This window comes from Glandiceps talaboti, chromosome 3, assembly GCF_964340395.1.
Source record: "Glandiceps talaboti chromosome 3, keGlaTala1.1, whole genome shotgun sequence".
Lineage (NCBI taxonomy): Eukaryota > Metazoa > Hemichordata > Enteropneusta > Spengelidae > Glandiceps > Glandiceps talaboti.
Genome location: NC_135551.1, coordinates 16,403,363 through 16,415,319, shown reverse-complemented (window position 1 = coordinate 16,415,319; position 11,957 = coordinate 16,403,363). Strand labels below are relative to the sequence as shown.

Below are 11,957 nucleotides of genomic sequence, written 5' to 3'. Positions count from 1 at the left end.
AGTCTTCATAGTGGAAAGTTAATTCATTTCTTCATATGATTTCATAGACAGAATGTACCAAGAAAAGAGCTAAGAACTGAATTCATTCAGTCTTGCAATCTGTATTATATGCATTTCGTATTGGTGCATTGTGGTTGTATCAAACAAGGTCACGTCTGTGACCTGGGTCTGTGAGCTCTACGGGGTAGACCGTTTGATTTCCGGGGGGGGGGGGGGCAACTTGTCGCAGACTGAGAGAAATGTTACGTATCTACTCGATACTGTGGTTTTAATATTGTTTCTGAGAACACACTGAAAGTTTCTATACCATATTTAAACTTAAGTGAGGGCTACCCAACTGTGTGGATGTGTCTCTCCTGTTTACTACAGGCAGATTTTAGAGTGTCCTAAACGAAAGGATTTATCAATACGAACGAAGAGGGCGAGAGCAGCCGAGAAAACTAGTAGCAAACAAACACAAATAAGGTCAGTCGAGGTGACCTTCAGCATGCGTTAGGTACAATTTTACTTTATTTGCTCAAATTCAAGAAGAATGTTTGTAGTTCGTCGTGTCGTACGCAACGGTACAAGTCTCACGCCTCAAAAACAACCTTTTGATAAGACAGTTTACGATCTCCTCACACATTTTAGTCGATCATGTCGTGTGACATCGAAAGTGCGACTGAGTCATTCGACATGTTCGGGTTCATCGATTGTTTTCTCCAATGATGGCAAGAAATCAGGTGAACAGAATGGTAAGTTAACTCTAAATGTAAAGTCTATCGATATTTTCTCACCTGTTATGGTGTATTTCATCATGCAAATGGTGGTGGTATAGAAGCAATTTTGAGTGAACCTCTCAGTTTCCTTTATTTGTTAGATTTTTTCAGAATGATGAGTGCCCCCCCCCCCCCCCAAATTATTTTGTCTATGGAAGGAGCCATGGTGAAGCCTTGAACTCCACTAAAAGCAATTAAGCTATAGAGCGAGTAATATTTGAATCCAGAGCTGGTAATTAAGTTAAAGCAGAAACTAAAAGGTTCCTTAAAATTAAGTTCATGTTCCACATCATATGTTTACTGGTAACTAATAGGTATGTTTATTAAATTATAGGCTCAGCTTGTACTAGCAAGTGATAAGAATTAAAAAAAAAGAATACTAGAAAAAAAAACATCTATCAAGTGATACTAGATAGGATAGTAAGATTTGTTCAGTCTATGTTTTAGTAGTACTTCTATGTAAAGTCAACACATCTCCATAGCCTTCCAATTTGTTCAGTAACCCTCTACTCCTCCAAATGAGTCACTTCTTCTACATGTAGTTCTAGCCCTACAAACCTTGGACAGCAATAAGTGTCACTCATCAAAATACATTAAACACATATTTCCAATAGAAGAACTCTGTTTTCAGTTCAGGAATATATGACTATTGGTCACCATCCTTGGGTTACCACTCTGTGCAATTGGTAGCCCACTAGGATTATCAAAGAAAAAAAGTTAATTTTGAGCCCTATCAGTGTCATATTTTTTTTTTTGGTAGAAATTTGCTGTTTCACATGTAATAATAATAGCAGAACCTGATTCTGAGTTGCACTGAGTTCCAGTGTGGGTTCATACATGTACATGTAGGTGTATTGTATTTGCACTTATGCTTGCAGTGTTTTCTGATGCACTTTCACTCGCTACATGTAGCTCATGAAAATATGGCCACTCACTATACAAGCACCCTTGCAAATAGTACTGCAACAGTGCAAGTATCCCACACTTGTAACTCACCTGTTTTGAGGTTATTCATAATATTTCTATCTTCACAGATAATAGTATGTTGCCAATGAAACATATCCACAGAACATATGCTACAAGGAGGGGAATGCAAGCAAGGAAACCTGATAAAGGTAAATTGTATTTATTTTCAAATTTTTGTCGTAAAATTAAACTGTTTTAACTAGCTATTGATAAATTTGATCATTAGAATTATGTCACAAGTGATGTTCTTCTGGGATGATGATCTTGTGTATTGTTTGAATATTTCAATTATTCACCTTTAGAGTTCCATCAGTACAGAACTCAAACCTAGTGGTAGAACCAGAAGAATAATTCCTAACAATGCAGATAGTGTCATTGAAACTTAACTATCTTGACTTCACTGAATCAGACTCCATAAGTCAAATTTGCTTTATGTCTTTAGAAATGAGAACACACAAATGCAAAAGAAAAACTTTTCCTGGTTTTTTTAAACCATCCCTAATGTATTTGCTGACTTGTATCATTATGTGTGACAGCTATCAGTCATTATACTCTTTTCCTTTGGTGTACTCAAATGGAAGCTATGTAGATTTTAAAAAAACTCCAGCATTACAACCCAACATTTCTGTTAACAATGTTTCAAAACTATAAAACAAAAACCCTGTCATGTTCACATATATTTGTGCATATCATTTCAATCTTTAATTCAGTATTCAACTAACATCTATAATACAAATTATCATAATACATATAATCACGTCCCCATATATTGCTATGGAGAAATCGCAAGCTCGGTTGTACGGCTCACAGGCAATCCTAAAGTCGAACCCGTTCCAGTGCAAGTCCTTGTTCCTCAAAACCCATACCCAGGCTGTTAACATTATTATAGACTAAAATTTACTGGTTAAAGAATATTTATATCTAGGGATTCAAATGACACATTTTACCTCTCATTTTACATAAAAATACATTACCACATTAGCATGATGTGTATATCAATTGATAATATGTTTGTTAATAAAAATGTTGAATTTAAACTTTTATTTCCAGTAATTGATGGAGCTTTCGAAGACTTTAATTTGGATCCTACAATGTTTAAACTTGGTTTTGAAGACATAGAAGAACTCAAGGAGTAAGTAGATATCCAATCTCCATACATTTACATGTACTTTGTAATCAGGATACCATCCTTAGGAAGCTAGCAACAACAATTTCATTACTCCAGTGATTCTTCCAATGCTCCCATTTTTCTGTTAAAATTAAATACAACTGCCGACATTAGACTGTGGATGTACAGAAGTTGTCACAAACAGGGAAAGTAAACAAATGAATTGGATTAATAACACTTGGCTCAGTATGTTGGAAGAGCAGAGACTTGTATTACACACTATAGTTTGATAAGAACAGCTTTATGGCCTCTGTATGTGTACATGAAATGCCAGGGGAACTTGACATTTATTTGTGAACATGATCTATTAAAGTGTTCATGAAACCGTTCTTGTCAAATGATTGAATGTAATACAAGTCTCTGTACATCCAATACATGCTGTTCCAAGTGTTTTTAATCCAATTCAGTTGTTCACTTTCCCTGTTTGTAACAGGTTCCGTTTGTCCACAGTCTGTTGTATAACAATGAGGCTGACAGTACTTTTGTGACACGTTACTTTCTGTACGAATAATATGGTTTACAAGTTTTTCAAAGCATTGTAGTAAACTTTTGAATGTTGAAAAATTTCCTGCCATTTGTGCATCAGCAAGTGAATATTGAGAGAGAGAGAGAGAGAGGGAGAGAGAGAGAGAGAGAGAGAGGGAGGGAGAGAGAGAGAGAGAGAGAGAGAGAGAGAGAGAGGTGCAAGTACAAAAACAGAAAGCCATGATATTTGTACAATCTTTATTTTACAGTTTTTTTTAATACAGTTTGTAATTTTGATTATGTATATTGCTCCACTCTTACACTGTGTTCTACTTTTCTCTTTCTTCTTTCCAGTGCTGATGAGAAAGTGAAGAAAATATTTTCATTAGAATATGCTAGCAGGGTAAGTCATCTCACAAAGAAATAGGATATACAGTTTATACTATTTCATAATATCATTTACAGTAAATTTCACAATACCATGCAGCTTTACTGTTTAATACAACCACTCAGAAACCAACAAAAAACTGCATATGCCACACTTCAGTAGCAAGATCGCATTTTTTGCTACATTTAGTCTAAATGAAATAAACCATTTAAAATGTATGGCAACTCCATGCAGACATTTGGGCACCAATGTTTTTTTCTTAGTATGAAACGCCTGATGAAGTTAGAAAGTGTAAAATGCCCTTTGCAGTGTTCATTTGGTGTATGTATGGTGGCATGTGTAGTTCATTTCACTTAGACAAAATGTAGCAAGAAACTGTACTCATTCAATCTTACTATCTTAAATTAAAGTGCAGCCTGTCTAGTTTGTTATTGTTTTCTGCATGGTTGTATCAAACACAAAAGCTGCTTGGTGCTTTTGTGAAATAGACTAAATATCCTATACTGTGAAACTGGAAATCCAAATACACCTGATCTTTTTTGGGTCATTGTTTTCTTACACTTTTCTGATATTTTGCTGATAAAAATACAACATTTCAAAAACCTTGGATAACAATTATTGTTTTGCAGTATTTATAAAGTGTAAGTTTCAAAAGAGATAACAGAAAAATTGAAGATTATGATGTAAAATTTATATTTGGTAAGAAAATAAAAACCAAAAATAGAGCAAAAGGTGTTCAACTTGCACTTTATTCAATTTCACTGAGTCAGCTCTGCTCTACACTGTACTGTAAAATAAGTCATGTCATGTCACTCTGCCTTCTAAAGTCTTGCTCTTAAATGTGTTAAAAGCTGCCCACTGCAGTGTACATGTACTATTTGTTCACCATAATTGTAATTTTCAGGATATTCTGAATCTCTCAGTTCTTATTTATGAAGATCTTAAAATGACCTGAAAGAGCAGTGTGTTATTTACTGTCATCACTTCTTGTTTTGCCTTTACTACAGCAAGAGGTACAATTCAAGAAAGGTACAATGTTAGTTGACAAAGTCAGAGAAGATGAATTCAAACCTTCACATGAAGCAAAAAGTAAGTGATTTTTACATATACAATCATTATGCATAGAAATATTTATAATTTGTTTAACTTGTCTTAATATGACATTTGTCCATCATTTACATCAAATTGTGGGACATTTCATGTTTGAAGCTAAAACTTGATGTAAATAAGCTATTGGCAGCTACACATACAAAATTGTCATTGATCACCAACATTTTGACAATAGTATTCAATACAAATTAAAGTACTTCTTCATATCATACGTGAGTCATACCACCCAATGACAGGGGTGAACAAATCATTTTGTGAACTGGTGGTCGGACCAGTGCCTTAAAAAATCCAGTGGTCCTGCTGAAAGAATTAGTGCTCCAAGGTCCTGCTAATGTGAAACATTAAATCTTACTAATGAATCTGTATATTAAGACGACTTTTTAACATAGTTATTAACTGTAAGGTACTGGTCTGATGGACCAGACAAGGTAAACTTTGTGTGGTCCACCCAAAAAAAAATCACTAGTCCTGAACCCAGGACCAGTGGATTTGTTCACCCCTTAATGATATATGTGAAGTAGTGTGTGCATTTATCAGTTTTGAATATGCATAGTTCTTACTAAAATATGATCATAGCATAGAATAGCAGGTACAAGTAATTCTGAACAGTTTGGAGAAAAAAGTTCAGTAGAGAACATGGTGAATTAGGTTTTTGATCTGCCCTGTTTGACATCACATAGTGACAGGTGAAGATTTGTATGTATTTATGTCATAAACCTGGATTTACAATGACTTTTCTGGAATGCTATGCTTATGTTTTTAGGCGACATCTATGATATATTAACAGTAACCTATTTTTCTACAGTTGCAATACTAACAGTAAAGATAAGGAACTTAGCAGAACATATGAAAGAAAATAAGAAGGTAAGTAATCTCTCTCCATAGAATCCCAATTATTCCCAGCATAGGTACACAGTAACTATTTCAAAGTCTGGTACAACATGTATATATACTTGTCATACTGGATTCCTAAGATCTTAATTTTAACAAAATATTCAATTCATATTAATATAGTATAAAACTTTTCAATTTTGAATGCAAACAGTTTTAGTAAGCTGTGTCTACAGCTTTCATCATATATTGTACATTAATACAGCTAATACCAGACAGTTTAACTTGCATAGAATTATTACATTCATAACCAATTTTAACCGTTGATGATGTTAGTCCATACACACTTACCTAACAATGCACACACAGATACATAGTGATACAATACATCTATTATCAGTCATCAGATATTATATTATCCCACCATTTCAGTATTGTGATGCATTTCAGTAGTATAAAGCTTTGTAGGTTCTTTAGAGGGTTACCCTAAGTACATGTAATCCTGAAATGTCAGATATTTTCAACTTTTGTGGACTAAAGACATTTTATCTGAATAAGTTTATGTGTGTTTGAATTTGTGTGCATGTGTTTATCATGATTACAAAAAGGTATCAAAACCGTGTGTCAGTTTGTCTGTCTGTGTCTATCTGTCTATCTGTGTGTATGTGTGTCTGTCTGTCTGTCTGTCTGTGTGTCTGTCTTTGTGTCTGTGTCTGTCTGTCTGTCTGTCTGTGTGTGTGTCTGTCTGTCTGTGTGTCTATGTCTGACTGTGTGTCAGTCTGTCGGTTTGCTTCCACAGTGTGTGTGTGTTACAGAAAACATTACATTGCCATTATATGTTGATGTTGATACCAATGATACATACTTACATGTAAACATTACAGTGATGCTGGTGAAGAATTTTGCAAAAATTGATTAGTGATTACATAATATCATTATACTGATGTCGATAACACTAATTTCAATGATTAGCATAACAATTAAAAATATGCTAATAACTTACATCCTATTGTTTTCAGGATAAAGTGAATAAGAGGAGATTATATATAATGATTGACAGACGAAACCAACTACTGGGTTACCTAAGAAGAAATAACTACGATAGATTTAAATGGCTACTTGAAGAACTAGGGATTCAATACTCGGTACCCCCTATACAGATTATTAGAGTAACAAAACGACAACTAGAGGAGAGATCTGTAACAAGGAAAGCATACTTTGACAGAAAGAAAGCACTTTATGAATATTTCAAACAAAAAATTGATGATGCAGATGCTGAAGAAAAAGAACAGATGGAGAAGAAATCATGATGTTTAAATGAAAACGTTGACTTTTGAGTTTGTTTTGTATTCAGACATTTGATCTACCCTATTTCTTCCACATTTGGTCTGGTCCTATTGTTGTTTTATTGTGGACTCGTCAATTTGATCAAATATGGGGGGGGGGGGGTGTTTTAGGAGACTACAAATTTCATTTACAGCCCCCAAATTTCAAACTTTAGGAAGGGACGCTTTTGAAATACTCATCTAAGAGGAAAGGTTTCTAAACACCTTGTGATGTAGTCATTTAAATGTATGTGGTATACCAATCAACAAAACACATTGTTAATTTAATTACCTAATTAATTAATTAATTGATTAAATGGTATGAGTTCATTTGCATTGTCAGTGTCTTTGGTGATTTGTACAAGTGTGTTTTGCACTATAAAGCATCATAACCAAAGATCAAGAATAGATTACTTAAGTATCATATAAGAGAACTACTTTCACAAATACATACACACAATTTACATGTATAATATATACAGTCAGCAGTATTTGTAAATATTGTACTGATTTGAATATTCATACTTACCAAAACAGACACACCACATCACAGAGGTTTCCATGCACACACTCATTGTTACAAACCACAGACAAGAATAGACATACATACATACATACACACATACATGCATACGTACGTATGTACGGACAGACATACATACATACATACATACATACATACATACATACATACATACATACATACATACATAAAAATAATATGAGTTATGTGACGCCTAATGATCACTTGGTCCATAAAATCCACCCTTTGGTCACCATGTAGTTAAGACTATCAGTGTGAAATCCATACCTATATTTACAGTTTATGATTCCAGCACTGGACTGTCATCATAGAGTTTGGCATTGATTTGTTGTTTAGTCAGCGAGTACATGCAAACAGATCTTATGTAAATATTATATTCAAACAGCTGCTACTGTATGACATCACCTCACACATCCACACGTACTAATATGTTATGTATAATGTAATTTGATTTACTCATATGCGGCCATTAAGATTACCTAGACCAATCCTCCACACGTGTCTTTGAATAGTTTTAGTCCATGTAGTTACACGTTGGAAGTCAAACCACAGATAACTAACTCTATACTTATCTGTGGCCAAACCAACTTTCAAACAAATAGCGCCCTCTATGACTGAATGATAAAACTCAACTTCTAGTGTATACTGAGTAACGGCACGGTGTTAAGACTGCAGTAAGGGGAGCCACTGCAATTTTGTCCCTTCACAAAAACTGATATGCCCCTAACAAGAATTGTTCGTACATCCACCCCTACCCACAACAAATTGTGTAAGGTAAACAACGGTTTCTGAAGTTTTATTTTGTTCAGTGATTCAATTTTACTCTTCAGTTATATCATCTGTTTATGTATCTCCATCATTATACATACAAATCCACTGCCCCCCCCCCCCCACTTTAATGCTTCAACATTTTTAGCATCCTCCCCTTTCAACCCTCTCCCATTGTTGCACGCCCCTCCTAATTTCTCCCCCCACCACGTGTTAGTCCTAACCACAGCGTTAGATATGGACGAAATTATTGATTATACTATGAGAGATAATACTGTTAGAAACCTAATCTCCCTTATAACATTACTGAGGTGATAAGACTGATATCCATGTTAAAAAATATACCATGATTTCCAAAACTATGATTCTTGACCAAGAAAACCCGGCGTTGAACCATCGACAATAGCCTCTCAATTCTCAATAGTTCAACGTTCATGTACACTATTTTTCTGTAATTTTCAAATTTGTGATAGCTGTATGTTTTCTTGGGGTGTGATGTTTCTTTGCAAAGTGTCTCGAAATATTAGCCATGGTAGGAAAAGTAATTTAAGACGAGTTATCAAGATGATAAGTTTCATTTTATAGATTACCTTTACATTTTACACATTAGACTGTTTCTTTATGTTTCGAGTCATTAATTTTACAAAATATTGGATTTTTTTTCCTTTATAGATCTTTAGGTTGCTAAAATGTTGTTGTTGTTGTTGTTGTTGTTGTCGTCGTCGTCGTCGTCGTCGTTGTTGTTGTTGTTGTTGTTGTTGTTGTTGTTGTTGTTGTTGTTGTAAATCTGTAGACACGTTAATTGTGAAAGGTCACATCACGGTGGATTTTATAATAGTAGGGCCGAGGCGATTCCAAACAAACTGACACTCTGGGAAAGGTGGAGTCATGTTTACCTGAATTTGAACCACACGTTCCCAATCTGTCTGACAGTAAGTTGCGTGCCAGAATATATCAGTAAAGAAATAAATGAACTACACTTTTAGATAACTTCACAATTGTTATAGCTGTGGTTTTTGTCACTTTCAAGTTGAACGCCAACTATACGTTGTCAATACAATACAAAAAAGTGAATTTGTCCTGTTGAACATTCCTAAATTCATCATTCATCAGTATACGTCATACATTGTATATCTGTTTCTATATCTATGTTTCGAGTCATTCCTTCACAAAATATTGGATTTTCTTTCCTTTATAGATCTTAAGGTTGCTAAAATAATGTTGTTGTTGTTGTTGTTGTTGTTGTTGTTGTTGTTGTTGTTGTTGTTGTTGTTGTTGTTGTTGTAAATCTGTAGATACGTTAATTGTGAAAGGTCACAGCACTGTCGAGTTTATAATAGTAGGACCTAGACGATTCCAAGCAAACGGACACTGTGGACACGGTGCATAGAAGCCATGTTTACCTGCATTTGAAACACACGTTCCCAATCTGTCTGACAGTAAGTTGCGTTGTTAAGTCCATCAGTGTCAGAATATATCAGTAAAGAAATAATTGGAGTATACTTTAAGGTAACTTCACAACTGTTATAGTTGCGGTTGTTGTCACTTTCAAGTTGAACGCCAACTATGTTGTCAATACAATACAAAAAGTGAATTTGTCCTGTTGAACATTCCTAAATTCATCAGTATACGTCAAAACTCTGGTATAGAATCAACGGAAGAGGATGGCGGGCGAATTACTTCTATCGATGCCGCAGCACCCACCGATCCAGATGTAATGAAACTATTGTCTAGTTTGTACTTGGAAAGAGTGATTTCGTGTAAATGTCTGTACATGAGTGAGGAAAGGGTTATTTGTTGTGTACTTTTCCACAGAGTTACTCTGTTGGTAATCTGCAAAGTTCGCGGCTGGTTTATTTGCTTTTGATTGTTCGATTTGATCTTTGTGGTATGAAATATGCTTTGTCATGATGTGTAGCCGATATCAGGCCCTGAACGACTTTGAACAAGAGTTGGAGTCGAAAGTTTTAAATTTCTTCTTCGTTCGGACGGGTGTCGTTTTCTCTGAACATTTTATCATATGCTACTGCGAATGGTGAATAGGCAAAGTGGCTGACAAACCGGTGACGTACACTTCTCTAGAGTAAATTGACACACTTTGACATTGACGTGACGTTCTCCAGTTTGGAATGTCGTTGTAACATGGCGAGGATGATATATTGAACTATATTGTAATATGTCCGGCGAGGGTGATGTTTCCTATTTTTCTTAATAGCGCCATCAACGTTACGGTTAGACGTTTTCGAATGAAGGCAGAAGATTTAAATCTTTGATTTCATACAGATTAATGTAAAAAGTAAATTGACTGTAGTTCTGTTTCAAAGATTCAAACCCGAAATAAACTGAAATCCGTCTTTACATGACATAAGCAAGTAAATATACGCTGACAGGTGGTCATAGAAAAGAGACTCTTTGTTTTATCATTCGCGGTGACGCTGAGGGCGCTGTGTGGCGAGAATCGCAATTTTCTACGCAACCAATCGAGTTGTGGTTGCTCAAGTCGGCAGGAACAGACTGAAAAAAGAAGTCAGGCGACAACGCGGTAAACACATAAAGGTAACGTACTTTGCGATCTTTCCTTTGATTTATAATTTCTAAGTGTTAATTTTTCGTTAGTTTAGATATTTCAGCGACTGTTAGTGCCAGTACAATGACAATTATTGCGACGTACTGCATTTCTTTTCCTCTATCTAGACTCTCGGTAGTCAAGGTTCTGAAAATGGCAATGAGCTCCATTTCGTTCTGTGAGCAACAGACGATGACTTTTACTCTTCAACTGTAGAATTAATTATTATCAGAAAAAAAAACCAAGATTTTGATATTTAATTTGACGACTTTCGTTCTCCACGCAGAAATGTTTAAAATTTCTCACACAAGGAAAAAACCGAACGACTTTTAGTTTAAAAATACAAAATAAAATTAAAATAAGGATTAGATCTGAACTGCGCTAGGCGCTTTGACGGGGAAAACAGTGAACTGGTAGTTGCTTCCTCTTATTTATGTTTACTTGTCTTTTATGATCTTTTGGAAGTCATTTTTATTTGCCGTGTTTATTATGATAGTTTTGAGATTTGATTTTTGTTTTTGTCTTCCTACAAGTTGTGCAAACAAATTTACAGAAAATGGCGAATCAACAAATATTATGGTTAGCTACAAATACGTTCTTTTTTCAGCTAGCTGAATAGTAGATTGTAGAGCATTACTTTTCTGACGAGACTTCTGTCATGATTTAGTTATAATGTGTGAAATACCTTTGGACATGTCATGTGAGATTTCGGTTTATTTCTCTTGATCGCTCTATTATACTAAAAAAAATGTGTCTTTTCTCCCTGAATGCCATGGCATATATACCTCGCCACCACTACCCCAGAGTTTAGGTCTTTCCCGACATAATGTCTACCGCTTCACTTTCTTCACATAAATACATTAATGGTCATTTTGTTGGTTTTTTAAAACCAATTACAAACCACCGTAATGGTTTTATGCGATGACTATCATCAAATTCTAAACTCTATCACTAGTAGAAAAAATAGTACAGTTTACGACACTTTCCGTACTATAGTTCAGATTGAGTTCAATTCTGTACTTTTATGCTGATGAGGTGGACGTTTCTGTACTTTCCCATTAGCGCCTG

General features: G+C 35.0%; 1 protein-coding gene across 1 annotated transcript; it reads left to right on the top strand.

The window, feature by feature from the left end:
• The first annotated feature begins 464 nt into the window (after window positions 1-464).
• Window positions 465-7,279, top strand: LOC144432871 (small ribosomal subunit protein uS15m-like). Its single transcript, XM_078121168.1, has 7 exons — window positions 465-734; window positions 1,793-1,873; window positions 2,775-2,856; window positions 3,712-3,760; window positions 4,753-4,834; window positions 5,661-5,719; window positions 6,706-7,279. The coding sequence occupies exons 1-7, from the start codon at window positions 533-535 to the stop codon at window positions 6,994-6,996; spliced, it is 846 nt and encodes a 281-aa protein (XP_077977294.1). The 5' UTR covers window positions 465-532; the 3' UTR covers window positions 6,997-7,279.
• Window positions 7,280-11,957: the final 4,678 nt, after the last annotated feature.

Bases quoted from the DNA above. Each gene is read 5' to 3' on its own strand.
- LOC144432871 (XM_078121168.1), top strand. From the start codon at position 533: ATGTTTGTAGTTCGTCGTGTCGTACGCAACGGTACAAGTCTCACGCCT. The intron at 2,857-3,711 runs GTAAGTAGATAT...TCTTCTTTCCAG, and splicing joins GACATAGAAGAACTCAAGGA to TGCTGATGAGAAAGTGAAGA. The intron at 3,761-4,752 runs GTAAGTCATCTC...CCTTTACTACAG, and splicing joins CATTAGAATATGCTAGCAGG to CAAGAGGTACAATTCAAGAA.